General features: G+C 41.8%; 1 protein-coding gene across 2 annotated transcripts in view; it reads right to left on the reverse strand.

Annotated features, from left to right (window-relative positions):
• Nucleotides 1-12,803: 12,803 nt before the first annotated feature.
• Nucleotides 12,804-18,510, reverse strand: part of LOC105013986 (coiled-coil domain-containing protein 71) — a 40,183-nt gene continuing 34,476 nt past the window's right edge. For both annotated transcript variants that reach the window (XM_010875906.4, XM_010875905.4), the window contains exon 2: nt 12,804-16,733. In XM_010875906.4, coding sequence (XP_010874208.1) covers nt 15,673-16,680 — 1,008 coding nt within the window. In that variant the 5' untranslated portion in view covers nt 16,681-16,733 and the 3' untranslated portion in view covers nt 12,804-15,672. The remainder of the gene's footprint in view (nt 16,734-18,510) is intronic.

Below are 18,510 nucleotides of genomic sequence, written 5' to 3' on the forward strand. Positions count from 1 at the left end.
GTATTTGATACACTGCCGATTTTGCAGGTTTTCCTACTTACAAAGCATGTAGAGGTCTGTCATTTTTATCATAGGTTCACTTCAACTTAAAAAATCCAGAAAATCACATTTTCTGATTTTTAAATAATTAATTTGCATTTTACTGCATGACATAAGTATTTAATCACCTACCAACCAGTAAGAATTACAGCCCTCACAGACTTGCTAGTTTTTCTTTAAGAAGCCCTCCTGTTCTCCACTCATTACCTGTATTAACTGCACCTGTTTGAACTCGTTACCTGTATAAAAGACACCTGTCCACACACTCAATCAAACAGAATTCAACCTCTCCACAATGGCCAAGACCAGAGAGCTGTGTAAGGACATCAGGGATAAAATTGTAGACCTGCACAAGGCTGGGATGGGCTACAGGACAATAGGCAAGCAGCTTGGTGAGAAGGCAACAACTGTTGGCGCAATTATTAGATAATGGAAGAAGTTCAAGATGACGGTCAATCTCCCTCGGTCTGGGGCTCCATGCAAGATCTCACCTCGTGGGGCATCAATGATCATGAGGAAGGTGAGGGATCAGCCCAGAACTACACGGCAGGACCTGGTCAATGACCTGAAAAGACCTGGGACCACAGTCTCAAAGAAAACCATTAGTAACACACTATGCCGTTATGTATTAAAATCCTGCAGCGCACCCAAGGTCCCCCTGCTCAAGCTGGCACATGTCCAGGCCCGTCTGAAGTTTGCCAATGACCATCTGGATGATCCAGAGGAGGAATGGGAGAAGGTCATGTGGTCTGATGAGACAAAAATAGAGCTTTTTGGTCTAAACTCCACTCGCCGTGTTTGGAGGAAGAAGAAGGATGAGAATAACCCCAAGAACACCATCCCAACTGTGAAGCATGGAGGTGGAAACATAATTTTTTGAGGATGCTTTTCTGCAAAGGGGACAGGATGACTGCACCGTATTGAGGGGAGGATAGATGGGGCCATGTATCGTGAGATCTTGGCCAACAACCTCCTTCCCTCAGTAAGAGCATTGAAGATGGCTGGGTTGTGGCTGAGTCCAGTCCAGCATGACAACGACCTGAAACACACAGCCAGGGCAACTAAGGAGTGGCTCCGTAAGAAGCATCTCAAGGTCCTGGAGTGGCCTAGCCAGTCTCCAGACCAGAACCCAATATAAATATCTTTGGAGGGAGCTGAAAGTCTGTATTGCCCAGCAACACCCCCGAAACCTGAAGGATCTGGAAAAGGTCTGTATGGAGGAGTGGGCCAAAATCCCTGCTGCAGTGTGTGCAAACCTGGTCAAGAACTACAAGAAACGTATGATCTCTGTAAATGCAAACAAAGGTTTCTGTACCAAATATTAAGTTCTGCTTATCTGATGTATCAAATACTTATGTCATGCAATACACTGCAATTGTAATTACTTAAAAATCAGACAATGTGATTTTCTGGGTTTTTGTTTTAGATTCCATCACTCACAGTTGAAGAGTACCTATGATAAATATTACAGACTTCTACATGCTTTGTAAGTGGGAAAACCTGCAAAATTGGCAGTGTATCAAATACTTGTTCTCCCCACTGTATGTGCATCAGATATAAAGTGCTAGCCACCCTACACACAATTATTATGAATGTTCAACATATTTTACTAAAATTATTTATAAAAACTGCTGATTTTCATTTTTGCAGTCATCAAGTTAACAAAGATTTTAGTTTTTCTTCACAGAACATTTACACCTGGATCCAACACAATGTGTTTATTTTTACGTGTACTGTAATAAATCACCCTTCGGCATAATACTGTGTTTTTAGGGAGTCTATTTTGAGACAGTGATATTGACTTTCTTCATGAGGTGTTTCACAGAGGACAAACATTATTCACTGTCACTGCAAACCACATTACCAAGAAATATATATTTCCTTTCTCAATTATCAAAAGATAAATGCATAATCTTTGCATGTTTAATCAGTCTGTAAGCTTTAAATTGCAGTTTACTGTCACAAACCAGCGACAGCTTCCTGGAATTGAAGGTGGAGTACTATGCTTCTAGGACAGAACGGCCCTTATATAACCTTAGAGGTGTCAACACCCACCATGAATGGCCACATTAAATCAGGGTGTTTCAGGATCAGGGCAGAGATGAATCGTCTCTTCAGAAGGCCAAAAGGTGTTCTGCGGCTTAGCATTCTAGGACAGCTGTTGGGGGCCACCCTTGAAGAGATCAGTAAGAGCGGCCGACACCGTGCTAAATCCCTGGTTGAGCCAGTGGTAAAAATGGTCAAACCACCGCTTTAGCCCCTTGACGAGATGCTGAAAGCAGTTTTCCATTCCTAAGCAGTCTTTTGGATACAGATGAGGTTGTAGGCACTGCATATGTCTAGTTTGGTGAAGTGCTTAGCCCATAAAGTTGTTCTATAGCCGCTGGAAATAGCGGAAATGGATAGGGGTTCCTCACTGGGACTTCATTCAGAACCCGGGAATCAATACAGTGATGCAGACCTCGGTCTGTTTTCATGACAAAGAAGAAACTGGAAGGGGTCAGAGAGGTGTAGAGACGCAGGCTGTATATGCTAATCTATGTAGGCCTACAGCAGGGTTTGTAGAGCCATGGCTGTGTGGAGTAGCAGCACCGGGCAGCAGCTCAGTAGCAGAGTCCCACTGTTGATGAGGTGGTAGACAGCTGCCACGTGATTTGGAGAAGGCCTAATGGAGACTGTGGTTCTCAGCCAGAATGTTGGGTTGGTGGTTAACTGCTGGGCTTTCCACTGACATTGAACCACACAGGAGAAGCAGATACAAGAGAGGCAAAGTGGGTGGATTGACTTCCAGCCTGTTGGAACCTGTCCGGGCCCTTTCCCCGGATAGGGCCACAGTGTCACTGGTCCCCCCTGTCTCAGCCCCAGAGTTTTATGCTTCAATATTATTGTGCTTGGGGAGTCGGTTTCTTAGTCCTACCCCACTGTAAATCGTTGTAAAACTAAGGAACGCACTCTCTACAATTTCCTTGTCTCCTGTTCTGTTTAAACTTAGGACATCAGGTCTTGTCCCACACCTCCTGAGTAACAGGCTCTGAAGTCTCGTTACTGCCCCTGTCCAAGACCTGCTGGCTGTGTTGCAGATCAAGACGATACCTGACGATTCCAGCTGCCAGTCTGCTGACCCCCGTGTCCTTGTCCATCTGGTCATGCTGCTGACCTGGATTACGATTTATAGACTCTGGACACAGCCCAAATGCTTTTATTAATTATTACAACTTGCACACTTAAAATGTTCACCTGGCACAGCCAGAAGAGGACTGGGCACCCCTCCGAGCCTGGTTCCTCTCTAGATTTCTTATTTAATTCCGGCCCCTCTTAGGGTGTTTACCCTAATCACTGTGCTTCAAAACTGTTGTTACTTGCTACTTGGGGTTTCAGTCTGGGTGTTTTATAAAAGCACTTTGTGACAACTGCTGATGTAAAAAGAGCTTTATAAATTAATTTGATTGAGATACACTTCAGAAATCACCCCAGGATCACTCCGCTAGCCCAGGAGATGGTGGAGTCATGTTGCAGGACCCAAGGCAGACCAAGGATGAGTTTATGAGCAGGAACTGTGATGATCATGAGGATGTACCAGGATGTACCAGTACTGAGGATGTACCAGTCACTGCAACAACTGGTGTCCCATTTAGCCACAGTAATGAGACAAACCCAGCTCCTGCTGCCGCTGCCATTCAGTAGCTGAAAGCCTGTGGTCTCCACTTACATTGGCTTGGCCTTTGTCTCGGATTGTACTGAAACTGATGGTGGTAGACGACATGAGGGCAGTGACGTGCCTGGATGTGTTGTCCAGCTTGAGGGTCATGGCGATTAGCATTACCATATACCAGCTCCGTTTGGAAAGCCATAGCAATACAGGAAAAAGGAACAAGAAACTCTCCAAATGGATTTAAGCACAATAATCAACAAATGAACAGAGAAGGCTATATAAAGCTAGGGATAATGAGGGGATTGAATAACAACGATCAGATGGAATCGACTCCAGGCGTGTGCAATATAGATTGAACGGGCCACGTGGAATAGATGGAACTCAGCTAGAGGCAACTATTACACCACCGACACCGAGCATGGTGTAGGGGGTGTGTGGCTGCCAAGTGTTACAACCCTTTTGCCTATTCCACGTTATACCTTGTTAAACCTTGAAAACCAAATGATTTAACTAGGAGTTGTCACTGATCAACATAAAATGTGCATTATGTCAAAGTAAAAAATGAAATCTACAAATTGTTATTAATGTACGAAAAATGCAAACCAGAAAATAATTGATTGCCTAGTAAATGAAAAACAGAAATGCTCATTTTAGGACCCAAGAAACAAAGAGCGTTGTTCGCAGATCTCACTGTGAACCTCAACGACTGCATGGTCGTATCCCAAAAAACTGTAAAAGACCTTGGCATTACCCTTCACCCTGACCTCTCCTTTGAAGAACATATAAAATGTCTCAAGAGTTGCTTATTTTCATCTTCGAAACATTGCAAAAATGTGAAACTTTCTATCAAAAACTGATGCAGAAAAATATATCCATGCTTTTGTTACTTCTAGACTAGATTACTGCAATGCTCTTCTCTCTGGTTATCCAGACAAATTAATAAATAAACTTCAATTAGTGCTGCACACAGCTGCTAGAATCCTAACTAGAACAAAAAAAATTGAACCCATTACTCCTGTCCTAGCGTCCTTAACACAGGCTGCCTGTTAGGGTTAGGGCTGATTTTAAGGTTTTACTCTTCACCTATAAATCAATACATGGACTTGCTCCTACTTACCTTGCTGAAATGATCCAGCCATACATATCTACATGTAACCTATGATCACAAGATGCAGGCCTTTTAATTGTACCTAGAATTTCTAAACAAACAGCTGGCGGCAAGCCCTTTTCTCATAGAGCTCCACTACTGTGGAATGATCTGCCAATTAAGGTTAGAAATGCAAACTCAGTGCAAACTTTCAAGTGTCTACTAAAAACTCATCTCTACAGCACGGTTTATGATTAGGTGTAGCCTGGCCCAGGGGCGTGAAGGTGACCAGAAGGCTTGATACTGTCCACCCTTGCTGTCTTGCCAGGTGGGCTCTCGTCGCCACTGGGATGCCCTCCCTCCAATGCCTTTTGGGGGAAGAGTCACTGGCTTGTAGTTGACTCTCTGATGCGCACTTGTGCAATTGGGCTGTACGCTGCTGGCAATACTCTGCCCTCATTCAGGGGGGTTGCGGTTGGTGGGTGTCCCTTTGGTTGATGCCTGGCAATGTGGGTGGATTGATTTCCTGCCTGTTGGGCCCTGTCCGGGGCCTCCCCCGGGTAGGGCCACAGTGTCGCCGGACCCCCCCCCCCCCCCCGTCTCAGTTCCAAGGCTGCTATATTATTGTGCTGGGGGATATGAGGAATGCACTTCTAACTTTCTCAGTTTCCTCCAGTTTAAAATTTTAGGAGGAGATGAGGTCCTGGTCCACACCTGCGGAGTACCTGGTTTGGGGGGCCCATTGCTGTCCCTGTCCTTGTCCACCTGGTCATACTTCTGACCTAGTCTAAAATCAAATAGCTTATGGATTTAGCCCAGAGAAATGTATTAATTATTCCAATTGGACTCTTAATATCTCACCCGGCACAGCCAGAAGAGGACTGGTCAACCCTCTGAGCCTGGGTCCTCTCTAGGTTTCTTCCTAAAATTCGGCCTTCTTAGGGAGTTTCCTAGCCACTGAAATTCAACACTACTGTTGTTTGCTCCTTGGGGTTTAAGGCCGGGTGTCTCTGTAAAGCACTTTGTGACAACTGCTGTTGTAAAAAGGGCTTTATAAATAAATTTGATTGAAAATAAATTTGATAGTTCAGGGCATCTCAGAATCCAAATGGGTTTTATTGCTATGTAAGTTTCATAACAAACAATTAATTTGTTCTGGCCATTGGTGCAGCAATTTTTACAAAAGGAAAAGGGAAGTAAAAACAAATAAGAACAGTGGACTGAGCATAAAAATAAATTACAAAAAATAACTATACAGTATACATAAGGGGTAAGATTTTGTTCAGTTGAGGGTTGTTTACGTATGTGGGGAGGGGTTATAGATTTGTCCCTTGAGGTTTGTGTGTGTATGTCGGGTTGGACGATAGTCAATTTGGTTCCAGGGGCATGTTCATGAGGCCTACTGCTGTAGGAAACAAACTGTTCTTGTGGCAGAAGGATTTTGGTCCTGATAGACTTCAGCCTTCTGCCAGAGGGGAGAGCACTGAATAGTCCATTTCTGGGGTGAGTTGGGTCAGCCCCAATCTTTGCTGCTCGCCTTAGCATCCTGGAGTTTTGTAGGTCATATAGTGACGCCAGATTGCAGCCAATCACACTCTCTGCAGTGCGGATGATGCGTTGCAGCCTGCCCTTGTCTTTGGCAGATGGTGATGGAGGAGGTCAGGATGCACTCAATGATTGCAGTGTAGAAATGCACCATCATAGTCATTGGCAGGTTGAATTTTTTAAGCTATAGCTGGAAGTACATCCTTTGATGTGCTTTCTTTGTAAGAGAAGTGACGTTCAGCTCCGATTTGAGATCCTGGGCGATGGTGGAGCCCAGAAAGCGAAAGAACTCCATAAAGTTGACTGTTTTGTAAATGCACTTTGTGACAACTGATGATGTAAAAAGGGCTTTATAAATACATTTGATTGATTGATGGGGCACCACCCAGGGCAATGGGGGGAAGGGCAGCTGGACTTCTCCTGAAGTCCACCATCATCTCTACTGTCTTTAGGGCATTAAGCTCCAAGTTTTTCTGACTGCACCAGGACACCAGATGGTCAATCTCCCACCTGTAGGCGGACCTGCCTTTATCAGAAATAAGTCAGATATAAGGGGGTTTCATCCACAAACTTCAGGAGCGGTGACAGAGCAGCTGTTGGTGCTTCCTATGCTGCTTCCTATTGGACAGGAAGGTTGTAATCCACCTGCATGTGTAAATGGGCTCTCCCAGTTGAAATGGCTTGTCATGGAGCAAAGCGGGAATAATGGTGTTGAATGCGGAACTGAAGTCCACAAACAGGATTCTGGCATAGGTTCCAGGGGAGCCTAGATGTTGGAGGATGAAGTGAGGAGCCATGTTGACCGCGTCATCCACAGACCTGTTGGCTCTGTAGGCAAACTGCAGTGAATCTAGTAGTGGGTCGGTGATGGTCTTGAAGTGGACAGCACAAGGCACTCATAACCACAGAGGTCAGGTCAACACGTCTGTAGTCATTAAGTCCTGTGATCCCTGGCTTCTTGGGGACTGGGATGATGATGGAAGACTTCAAACAAGCTGGGTGCAGCATGTCTCCAATGAGGTGTTGAAGTCAGTAAACCGTTAGGCCCTGCTGCTTTCCGGGGGTTCTGTCCCTTGAATAGTCTGTTAATGTCTCCATCCAGGATTCAAAGTTGTAGTGGCAAGGGTGGGGATGAATGGGATGGGTGATTGTGAATGGGCCCTGATGGTGGGGGGCTGGTGTATATGGCTGGACACATAGGAGGAACGTATGTTGTTAGGGCTGCTCTTTTGTCTTTCAAATCTGCAGTAAAACTAATTCAGGTTGTTGGCAAGTTGCAGGTCATTAATGGAGTGGAGGGATTTAGGCTTGAAGTTGATAATCGGTTGGAGGCCTCTCCAAACAGAAGCAGAGTTGCCTGTCGAAAACTGCCGTTAAGTTTCTCTCCATACAAGGCGTTTGACTTCTTTCACTACCTTTACAAAGCTGTATTTAGCCTCTCTTTACCCGTCTCTGTCCCTGCTCTTGAACGCCTCCTCCTTTTCCAAACCCATACATCTGAGTTTGGCAGTGAACCAGGGTTTGTTGCTGTCGTAGCTCACGGTGGTCCCCGTGTTGGTACGTAGCGGTCCTCGCAGAAGCTAAAGAATCTGACTATTTGCGGCAGACCTATAAAAAGTCCCAATCAGTGCATTCCAGACACACACGCAGATCCTCTGTTGCTTCTCTGCTCCACATCTTTGACCTATGCACAATAGGTTTAGAAGGTTTTAGTTTTTGCTTGAATGTGGCTATTAGTTGGACCATGACGTGAGTCCTCAAGCAGTGCGAGGCACCGCGTGATAGCCGCTGTTGATTGTAGTGTAGCAGTGATCCAGAGTGCTTGCCTCACTGGTCGGGACTTTAATAAACTGTTTATATTTCTGGAGTTTGTGGCTTAGGGTTAGGCACCGTCCAGTATAAATTATGAGAATTCCCCCAGGCTGTACAAAGGTCTGCAGTTGATTAAAAAAAATGAACAGTGACAGGTCAGTGAAATAGTGTGACAGTCACATCGTTGATATAAATGATTCCAGGTCAGGAGAACAGTGTCGTAGTGTGGCAGTCACATCGTTGATATAAATGATTCCAGGTCAGGAGAACAGTGCCGTAGTATGACAGTCACATCGTTGATATAAATGATTCCAGGTCAGGAGAACAGTGCCGTAGTGTGACAGTCACATCGTTGATATAAATGATTCCAGGTCAGGAGAACAGTGCCGTAGTATTACAGTCACATCGTTGATATAAATGATTCCAGGTCAGGAGAACAGTGCCAGTCCCTTCGTTGCTCCAGCCATTATTAATGTATAAATGTGTTCCTCCTCTCGTTTTGCCCAAGAGTTGGATTGAAAAACCAATCAATTGCAACGCTGAGTCAGCTAGAGATCCACACAGCCATGATTCTGTAAAACACAAGGCGGAAGAAAAGGAGAATTCTCAGTTTTTCCCACAACAGCAAGCGAAGTTCGTCCAGTTTTTTGCTGAGTGACTGCACGTTAGCAAGGAATATTCCAGGTAGCAGTGTCCGTAGTCCACGGTGCCTAGAACGTGCCAGCGCCACGGCACACATACCTCTTTGGTGGCGTTTCGCTTCTTGACAGTGAGCAGATGTAGCTTTGACCGGAATGTCCAGTAATTCAACGGATGTTACGAGAAAATCCAGCAATAAATCCACAGGAGTTGTTTCCCTGATGTTCATGAGTTCTTCTCTTGAGAAAACAATTCGAGAATTGTCACAGAACACTAATTTAACACACAAAATAAGACAGAAAAATGCTTCTTTGGAAGCATTAACAGCCAAGAGTATATTTGCACATCTGGACCCAACAATTTTTGTTCTTCAAATTACTGAAACTCCATCAAGTAGGATAGGGACCTTCAGTGCACAGTATTTTTCAACTCTTTTCACATAATTTTAATTGGAATATGGCTTTGAGAGGGCTACTCAAGAACATGCCCCAAAGCTGCTCCATTGTTGTCTTGGTTGTGTGCTTTGGGTTCATGTCGTGCTGACAGACGTATCTTCTCTCCGATCTGAGGTCCTGTGTGATCTGGAGCCGGTCTTCTTCTCAGACCTTTAGTTTTTTTGCTCCGTTTAACCTTCCCAAAATACAGACCAGTCTACCTGTCACTGCTGGTGAGAATTATGCTGCTTGGTGGTTGTGACGCAAAACATCAGACTATTGTATTAATGTATGCGCGAAAAGCTACGGATATCTTTATTTTTATATACAACAATGTCAATACCATTTTTAAGAAATTTATTTTTCAACAAAGTTTTGAAGCAATTACAAACATGAATAAAACAAACAACAGAAAAGGTTAACACATCCTTTGATTTTGGGTTATGTTCAGATAAACAGCCAGATTCTGGAAGATCGAGGGTTATTAGATTAATTGGACGACTGAATATCTGATGTACACTCACCTAAAGGATTATTAGGAACACCATACTAATACTGTGTTTGACCCCCTTTCACCTTCAGAACTGCCTTAATTCTACGTGGCATATTGATTCAACAAGGTGCTGAAAGCATTCTTTAGAAATGTTGGCCCATATTGATAGGATAGCATCTTGCAGTTGATGGAGATTTGTGGGATGCACATCCAGGGCACGAAGCTCCCGTTCCACCACATCCCAAAGATGCTCTATTGGGTTGAGATCTGGTGACTGTGGGGGCCATTTCAGTTCAGTGAACTCATTGTCAAATTCAAGAAACCAATTTGAAATGATTCGAGCTTTGTGACATGGTGCATTATCCTGCTGGAAGTAGCCATCAGAGGATGGGTACATGGTGGTCATAAAGGGATTAACATGGTGAGAAACAATGCTCAGGTAGGCCGTGGCATTTAAACAAGGGGCCTAAAGTGTGCCAAGAAAACATCCCCCACACCATTACACCACCACCAGCAGCCTGCACAGTGGTAACAAGGCATGATGGATCCATGTTCTCATTCTGTTTACGCCAAATTCTGACACTACCATCTGAATGTCTCAACAGAAATCGAGACCAGGCAACATTCATCCAGTCTTCAACTGTCCAATTTTGGTGAGCTTGTGCAAATTGTAGCCTCTTTTTCCTATTTGTAGTGGAGATGAGTGGTACCCGGTGGGGTCTTCTGCTGTTGTAGCCCATCCGCCTCAAGGTTGTGCGTGTTGTGGCTTCACAAATGCTTTGCTGCATACCTCGGTTGTTACGAGTGGTTATTTCAGTCAAAGTTGCTCTTCTATCAGCTTGAATCAGTCGCCCCATTCTCCTCTGACCTCTAGCATCAACAAGGCATTTTCGCCCACAGGACTGCCGCATACTGGATGTTTTTCCCTTTTCACACCATTCTTTGTAAACCCTAGAAATGGTTGTGCGTGAAAATCCCAGTAACTGAGCAGATTGTGAAATACTCAGACCGGCCCGTCTGGCACCAACAACCATGCCACGCTCAAAATTGCTTAAATCAACTTTCTTTCCCATTCTGACATTCAGTTTGGAGTTCAGGAGATTGTCTTGACCAGGACCACACCCCTAAATGCATTGAAGCAACTAACATGTGATTGGTTGATTAGATAATTGCATTAATGAGAAATTGAACAGGTGTTCCTAATAATCCTTTAGGTGAGTGTATGTACCATTTGTAAAGAAAACATGAGTGAGCAGGCAAAACATATTTTATTTCTTATGGGATTCACATTCAACTGTAGGTCATAATAGAATGGCACAATCATTAAAAAAACATGAGAACAAAGAGAAAACAGACCCCTTTTCAAAAGTCTGCATTCCCTTAGTTCTTAATACTGTGTATTAACCCTTTAGCTATTACAACATGCAGTCCTTTGTAATAGTTGTCTATGAGGCCCCGGATTCTTGTTATAGCTGTCCATTTGTCTTGGCAAATTGCCTCCAGGTCATTCAAAGTCTTTGGTCGTCTTGCATGAACTGCACGTTTGAGATCTCGATGATATTAAGGTCAGAAGACTGATGGCCACTCCAGAAGCTTCACCTTTTTCTGCTGTAACCACTGGAGGGTCAACTTGGCCTAGAGCGTCCCATGCGCAGCTTTCATGCAGAGGAATGCAAATTGTCTGCCAGTATTTTCTGATAACATGCGGCATTAATCTTGCCATCAATTTTCACAAGATTCCCTGTGCCTTTAGAGCTTACACATCCCCAAAACATCAGTTAGCCACCACCATGCTTCACAGTGTTGACCCCTCTCCAAACATAGGGCGTATGGTTGTGACCATAAAGCTCTATTTTGGTCTTGTTACTCCAAATTAGTGTGCGAGAAGCTGTGAGGTGTGTCAAGGTGTTTTCTGGCATATTGAAACCAGGCTTTTTTGTGGCATTGGCGCAGTAAAGGCTTCTTTCTGGCAACTCCACCATGCAGCTCATTTTTGTTCCAAGTATCGTCGTATTGTGCTCCTTGAAACAACCACACAGTCTTTTTCCAGAGCAGCCTGTATTTCTCCTGAGGTTACCTGTGGGTTTTTCTTTGTATCCCGAACAATTCTTCTGGCAGTTTTTGCTGAAATCTTTCTTGGTGTATCTGACCTTGGCTTGTTATCAAGTGATCCCCGAATGTTCCACTTCAAAAAGTGATTGAACTGTACTGACTGATCAGTCATATTTTCAAAATCAATGCCAAAATGTCACCGTTTCTGCCAGGGTATGCAAACTTATGAGCACAACGGTATATGGTTTCTTCTTTGCATGGTATTTTTTATTTGCATTTGTGGATGCAGCCACGTACTATGTTCACAGACAATGGTTTTCAGAAGTGTTCTGGAGCCCATGCAGTGATGTCCACTACAGAATCATGTCTGTTTTTAATGCAGTGCCGTCTGAGGGCCTGAAGATCACGGCCATCCAATCTTGGTTTTCAGACTTGTTCCTTGCATACAAAGATTTCTCCAGATTCTCTGAATCTTTTAATGATAAAATGTACTGCAGACGATGAAATCCCCAAACTCCTTGCAATTCTACATTGAGAAACATTATTCGCAGTCTTTCACAGAGTGGTAAACCCCTCTCCATCTTTACTTCTGAAAGACTCATTCACTCTGGGATGCTCTTTTTTCACCCAATCATATTACTGACCTGTTGCCAATTGACCTAAGTAGTTGAAATGTTCTACCAGTTGTTTTATTTTTTTTGCGTTACACAACTTTACCAGACATTTGTTGACCCTCCCAGCTTTTTTAAACGTGTGGCTGGCATCTAATTGTCGGTATATATTTTTCCAGACACAATAACGTTTTGCAGTTTTAACATTTTATATGTTGCCATTTTACTATTTTCTATTGAATATAGGGTTTAAAAAATGCGCACATCATTGCATTCTGTTTTTCTTTACATTTTACACAATGTTCCAACCTGGGAAATGGGGTTGTAACAGACATGCAAATAATAATGTGTGAAAACACGTTAAGAGTTTTCATGATGGGATTTGGGAGGGAATGAGGATTTTTTTTTAAGGAAAGGTAAAAGTCAAGTAATTAGGAGATTGTGGTCCAGATGCTTTATTTTAGAATTTTTAAAATGGTAATTCCCAACACACAATGACCATAACATTAACAGAACTGTCCTTGATAAAGAAGAATATAAGTGAACTTAATACAAAAAAAGGAAATCAAAAACAGGCAGTTTTTAAATAGATATAAATTTAGATACATTGAAAATAAAATATATGCAACAGGATGCCAGTTTCTGGCTGCCTCTTACCTAGTGTTTCAGAGACATGTTGATAGAGGAAAAGAGTGTATGATTGACTATTTGGAACCTATTGGTTAAGACAAACTTGTTCAGTTTGAATACTGGAGTGCAGAATGAGATGCACCAAATGATTTGGCATATCAAAAGTAAAGCAAAGAAATGTACCTCAATGCAGAAAATGCTGTATTTTGTCATTTGATTGGGAATAAAAAGACCAATGACAGGTTCGCTCCCATTTTTAGATTCTTGAATAAAATAAACCAAGTGGTTTTGTTTCTCTCTAAAACAAAAACAAACAAAGGCCTAAATATAAATGTCAGTTACAAAATGCTTTAGGAATAATTGTAAATGTCTGATAATACAATATAGGCTGGAGTGTTACCTCCAATCACTTTAAAAACAATACTGAAAACTTTTAAATAAGGCCATTGAAGTTTGTTATACAAATTAATGTACAGAAATGGAATCAAATTCCTGCAACTTTGTACAAATGGGAATAAAGGCCATGAAAAAGACAATCCCAAAAGAAAAAATAACAACCTTTAACAGATACCAGAAAATCAGACCATTTCAATAGCCTCAATTATCTAACATATAATAAAAATAACATGACTAAATAGATATAAAATATCTAGCAAGTGAATGCTGCATAGTTATACATGACTTGGCTTCATTGTCAAAGATGTTTGTATCATTTAAAAACAGTTACAAGGATGACCTTCCACAGAGGTCCAGAACAGATCACACAAATGTCAAAGAAAACTATAATGTAGCTACAACTGATATGGGGACATACAGTGCTTTGCAAAGGTATTCCAACCCCAGACCAATTCTCCCATTTCATTGAATTACAAATGGTATAGACATTTCACTCTGTTTGAACTTTTATTTCAAAACACTGACACTAAAAATATATTTTTGGAATGTGACATTGGTTTTATGTTGGGAAATTGTTGCTTGCATAAGTGTTCAATCGCCACACTAACAATATCAGCTTTGTCTTTTGAGAAGTATGTCCCAGCTTTGCACAAAGTTGAATGATATTTTACTATTATTTTTGGTAGATTTGCTCCGAGTTGTTTGAAAAAAGCACATGCACATGCACTTAAAGGGATTAAGTTCAGTTCTTGGGACACTTTAGGATAGTAAACTTTTTGTTCTGATCTACTACCAACATTACTTTGTCCTTGTGATTGGGATCCTTGCCATGCAGTATTTCTCTGTATTTTGCTCCATCCATTTGGATGCCCAGTCCTTGTTGATGAGATCCATACCCACAGCATGATGCTGCCACTACCTTACTTCGCAGTAGGCATGGTGTGTTGATTCATGGGCAGTGTTAGGTTTGCGTCAAACTAGGATGTTGAGTTTTAGCCAAAACTCAACATATACCAAGCATCTTGGTCTCATTTGACTACAAAATATTTTTCTCAAAATGTGGCTTGGTCAGTCATGCTGTCAGATACTATTTTTGGAGTACAGCTACCCTCCAATACCAGGAAGCTTTACCCACAACTCTTGACTTCACTCCCAGCCACTAAAATTGGAATCTCCTGTAAATAAATTTTGGGCCTCTCCGTTGGATGTAAAACTAGTTGGAAATAAAACCTAGCTGAACAAAACCAAAACGTTACCATGAAAAGTTATAATAACATGAAAAAATTACTTGTAATATGACTGAAGGGTTTATCATCCTTGAATTGTGAAAATGTGCTAATGATCCCACACACTGAACTAAACAAAGACAAAAACATGATGCTCTTTATGACTCTTTAACAAATCGTGAATTTTCTTCAACTGACTTAGTTCAGGTCTAATAGCTCACACAGGAAGTAGCGTAAAAGGAAGATAAATTTTCCAAATATCTTACATATGAACAAATATATTTATAATACTAAAACATTGAATGTTTAAAATGTGTCTATAGTGTATTGTCTATACTGAGACTAGAATAAATAAATATTTATACTATTTGCAGCTTTTTAAACAAATTTACTTGTGTGGTAAAACATTGCAATATTACCACCAATTACCTCTTCATATGCCCCTAATATAGTAAAAAGACATGAAAACTGAGGTCAACAATCATCCTCATCCAACCAACCTGAACAACCTTGAGTAAAACTGCCATAAAATGGGCAAAAACCACGTCAAGTATATATAAAACTGGTACGTAAAACTTACAGCAAAGAAAGGCGGCTCTATCAAATATTTAAGTGTGGGGATTGAATACTTATGCAACCAACATATTACAGTATTACATTTCTATTATAAACCTTTCATTGACAAAACCAAGGTCAACATACAATCGTTTATTTTGAGTGTTATAAAATGGAAAACGGAACAAAATGACTATGTTCCATTTGTATGATGGTAATACAAGACTTGGTCTGGGGTTTCACTTCTCCACTCCTTCCATTATCCGGCAAAGTGTGTCCTGTACTTTGAGCAGTGTTAGACAAAAGGTAAACCATATTTTTCAATGTTTTGAAAATGCATCACCATTTCCGAAATATTATTTTTCTAGTCCAAAATGCAATCAAGCAATCCCAATCATCCCAAACTAACCAGCGCTATGACAAAGCGCTGTCTCGAAAATAAAAACAAACTGAAATGTACTGCTACATGGAGGACAAAGGGACGTAAAGATGGGTGGCCATTCACATTGGATAGGCAATAAGTGGTTGAATCTCTATGACTGGTGACAAGTTGACTCGCAGGATCTTCTGGGCTTTCCTCCTCACCTCCTCATCTGTGATTGAGTCATCAACCTTAATCACCTTGAACCTCAGGTTGTTCTGTCTCTGTCTGAGGTCATCCTGCTCTTTGACCAGCCAGACCCCGTTTCTGTGCTTCTTGACACAGAGTTTGTCCTCGACTTCTTCAGTCTTTTTTCTTTTCTGGTTCCTCCAGCAAGGCATTCCGTTGCATTCCTTTAAAACCCGGTTGTTTTTCAGAATGGCAGGCATAGGAACTTCTATGATATTGACTGGATGGGGCACAAAGTTTACTGTCCTCAAAGTGACTGATCTTGCAGAGTTTCCAGTTCCTTCCAAAGGTGGTGCTTGTGTCCCTGTTAGAGACGGTGACCGATGAGAGTCTCTTGACCACACACCCGTGTGGAACTGCAGTCTTGCTGTGTGGCCTGTAGAGGGTCCAATGAAGTTTGTCAGTCTTATGTAAGACTGCACCTGCACAGGTTCAACTTCCAAAACTGCCTGTTTGGAGATGACAGTCTGTTTGAGACACTCCTTTGACAGATTTGTCAAAAGGATCTTGGGTTGATTCTTAAGGACAACTTTTGCCGCTGCACTTAACAAAGCATAGTTGATTTCAGTGTTTTTTCCCAGGTTTTTTTTACCCTTCTTTTTGCCAGTCTTTTGAACCTTTGAGGCAGCAATGTCCAGTGTGCATTGTGTTTTCACTACAGGCCTGAGAACTGCAGTACAAGATCTGTAACCATATACATCTTTGCTTTTAAGTATAGTAGGCTTGTGACCTTCATGTCGGAGTCCCTCAATAAAAGTGGCCAGTTCCTTCTCTGTGCCAAAAAGGTCTTCTGACATAGGACTGAATGCCTTCAGGGTTTCCAGAAGTGTAGTCTGGCCAGCTGAGGTGAATCGTGACCACGACAGGACAACCTTCTCTGTGGGTTCTTTACAATTCATGGCATATAATATCTGTTATGCAGCATTGGTGATACTCACGTCTGAGATCAGCCCTGTGGGAAAGAGAGAAAATAACATTAAGACAATGGGCAAAAACTATCTATGAATGTTCTGTATAATAAACATTTAAAACCCTTAGGGTTGTTGTGAATTAAATCAGATTCCAGAAAATGTACCAGGTTTTCCAAAATATTTCAAAATGAATGTTTTGAATATTCCATAAAAATAATGCTTTAATTTTAATTAAAAAACAAAATATTCATGTATGAGACATTCTTGATGCGGTATTGAAATAGGTATTGTGAGTCGCGCAATCTATGGAACCGTAATCTATGGAATGTACAGTTTGTATAACAGTGTACATTTGCTGTCCCCTCAAAATAACACAACACACAGCCATTAATGTCTAAACTGCTGGCAACAAAATTTTGTGAAAATGTCCAAATTGGCCCCCAAATTTTTCCAGCACTGCCTTAACTCTCTTGGGCATGGAGTTCACCAGAGCTTCACAGGTTGCCACTGGAGTCCTCTTCCACTCCTCCATGACGACATCACAGAGCTGGTGGATGTTAGAGACCTTGGGCTCCTCCACCTTCCATTTGAGGATGCCCCACAGATGCTCAATAGGGTTTAGATCACCTTTACCCTCAGCTTGGCAGTGTTCTTCTTGGAGGTGTGTTTGGGGTTGTTATCATGTTGGAATACTGCCCTGCGGCCCAGTCTCCAAAAGGAGAGGATCATGCTCTGCTTCAGTAAGTCACAGTACATGTTGGCATTCATGGTCTCCTCAATTAACTGTAGCCCCCCAGTGCCAGCAGCACACGTGCTGCAGCTCAGTTTCAGGGTCTTGGCTTCTTATAGCCTAGGCCATCTTTATGTAGAGCAACAACTATTTTTTTCAGATCCTCAGAGAGTTCTTCGCCATGAGGTGCCATGTTGAACTTCCAGTGACCAGTATGAGGGAATGTGAGAGTGATGACACCCATTCAGACAGGAGTCAAATGACATCGGGAAGGGAAAATGGCTAATTGGGTCCAATTTGGACATTTTCACTTAGGGGTGTACTCACTTTTGTTGCCAGCGGTTTAGACATAAATGGCTGTATGTTGAGTTATTTTGAGGGGACAGAACATTTTACACATACTTTGCTTTTGTGTACTACTACTTTACATTGTAGCAAAGTGCCATTTCCTCAGTGTTGTCACATGAAGATATACTCAAATATTTACAAAAATGTGAGGGGTGTGCTGTGATGGTAATTCCATGTATTGACACTCGGAGTAAGGAACACAGAATGTGCTCCCTGCATGTTTTTACCCACTTATTCCATAATGCATGAGATTAAAAGGATTACTTCTAATCAAATATCAAAAACTGAACAGTAACACTCCAATCAAATTAGTTATTTTTGCTAAACCATTTAGAAATAGTAAGATGTATTCTACTCAACCATGATCATGTTAGATTTTGTATAAAACAATCTTTTCAGAAAACCCAATTAGACAAACTAGATTATTCACGTAACTTCTTTAAGTACCTATTTAATTTGCTTTGAACTCTAAGTTCAACTCTTTTTCATTTGAACTATCATTTCATACAGTCCCCCCCCACTTTCACGACAAAGTCAATGGTAAATGACTCCAAGCTTGAAAGCAGAACCATTACAGGACCGAAATGAAAAGAAAATCGACAGTTGGGAGGAATCTAACAGTCAGTCAATAAAAGTCGCAAACCGAACATCTAACAAAATCAAATGTGAAAATGATAGAAACATCCACAAAGAAAATCAGAAAAACTATTGTAACACACGGTTGCTCGTGTGAAGGAAGC

The sequence above is a fragment of the Esox lucius genome, chromosome 12, assembly GCF_011004845.1.
Source record: "Esox lucius isolate fEsoLuc1 chromosome 12, fEsoLuc1.pri, whole genome shotgun sequence".
NCBI classification, from domain to species: Eukaryota; Metazoa; Chordata; class Actinopteri; order Esociformes; family Esocidae; genus Esox; species Esox lucius.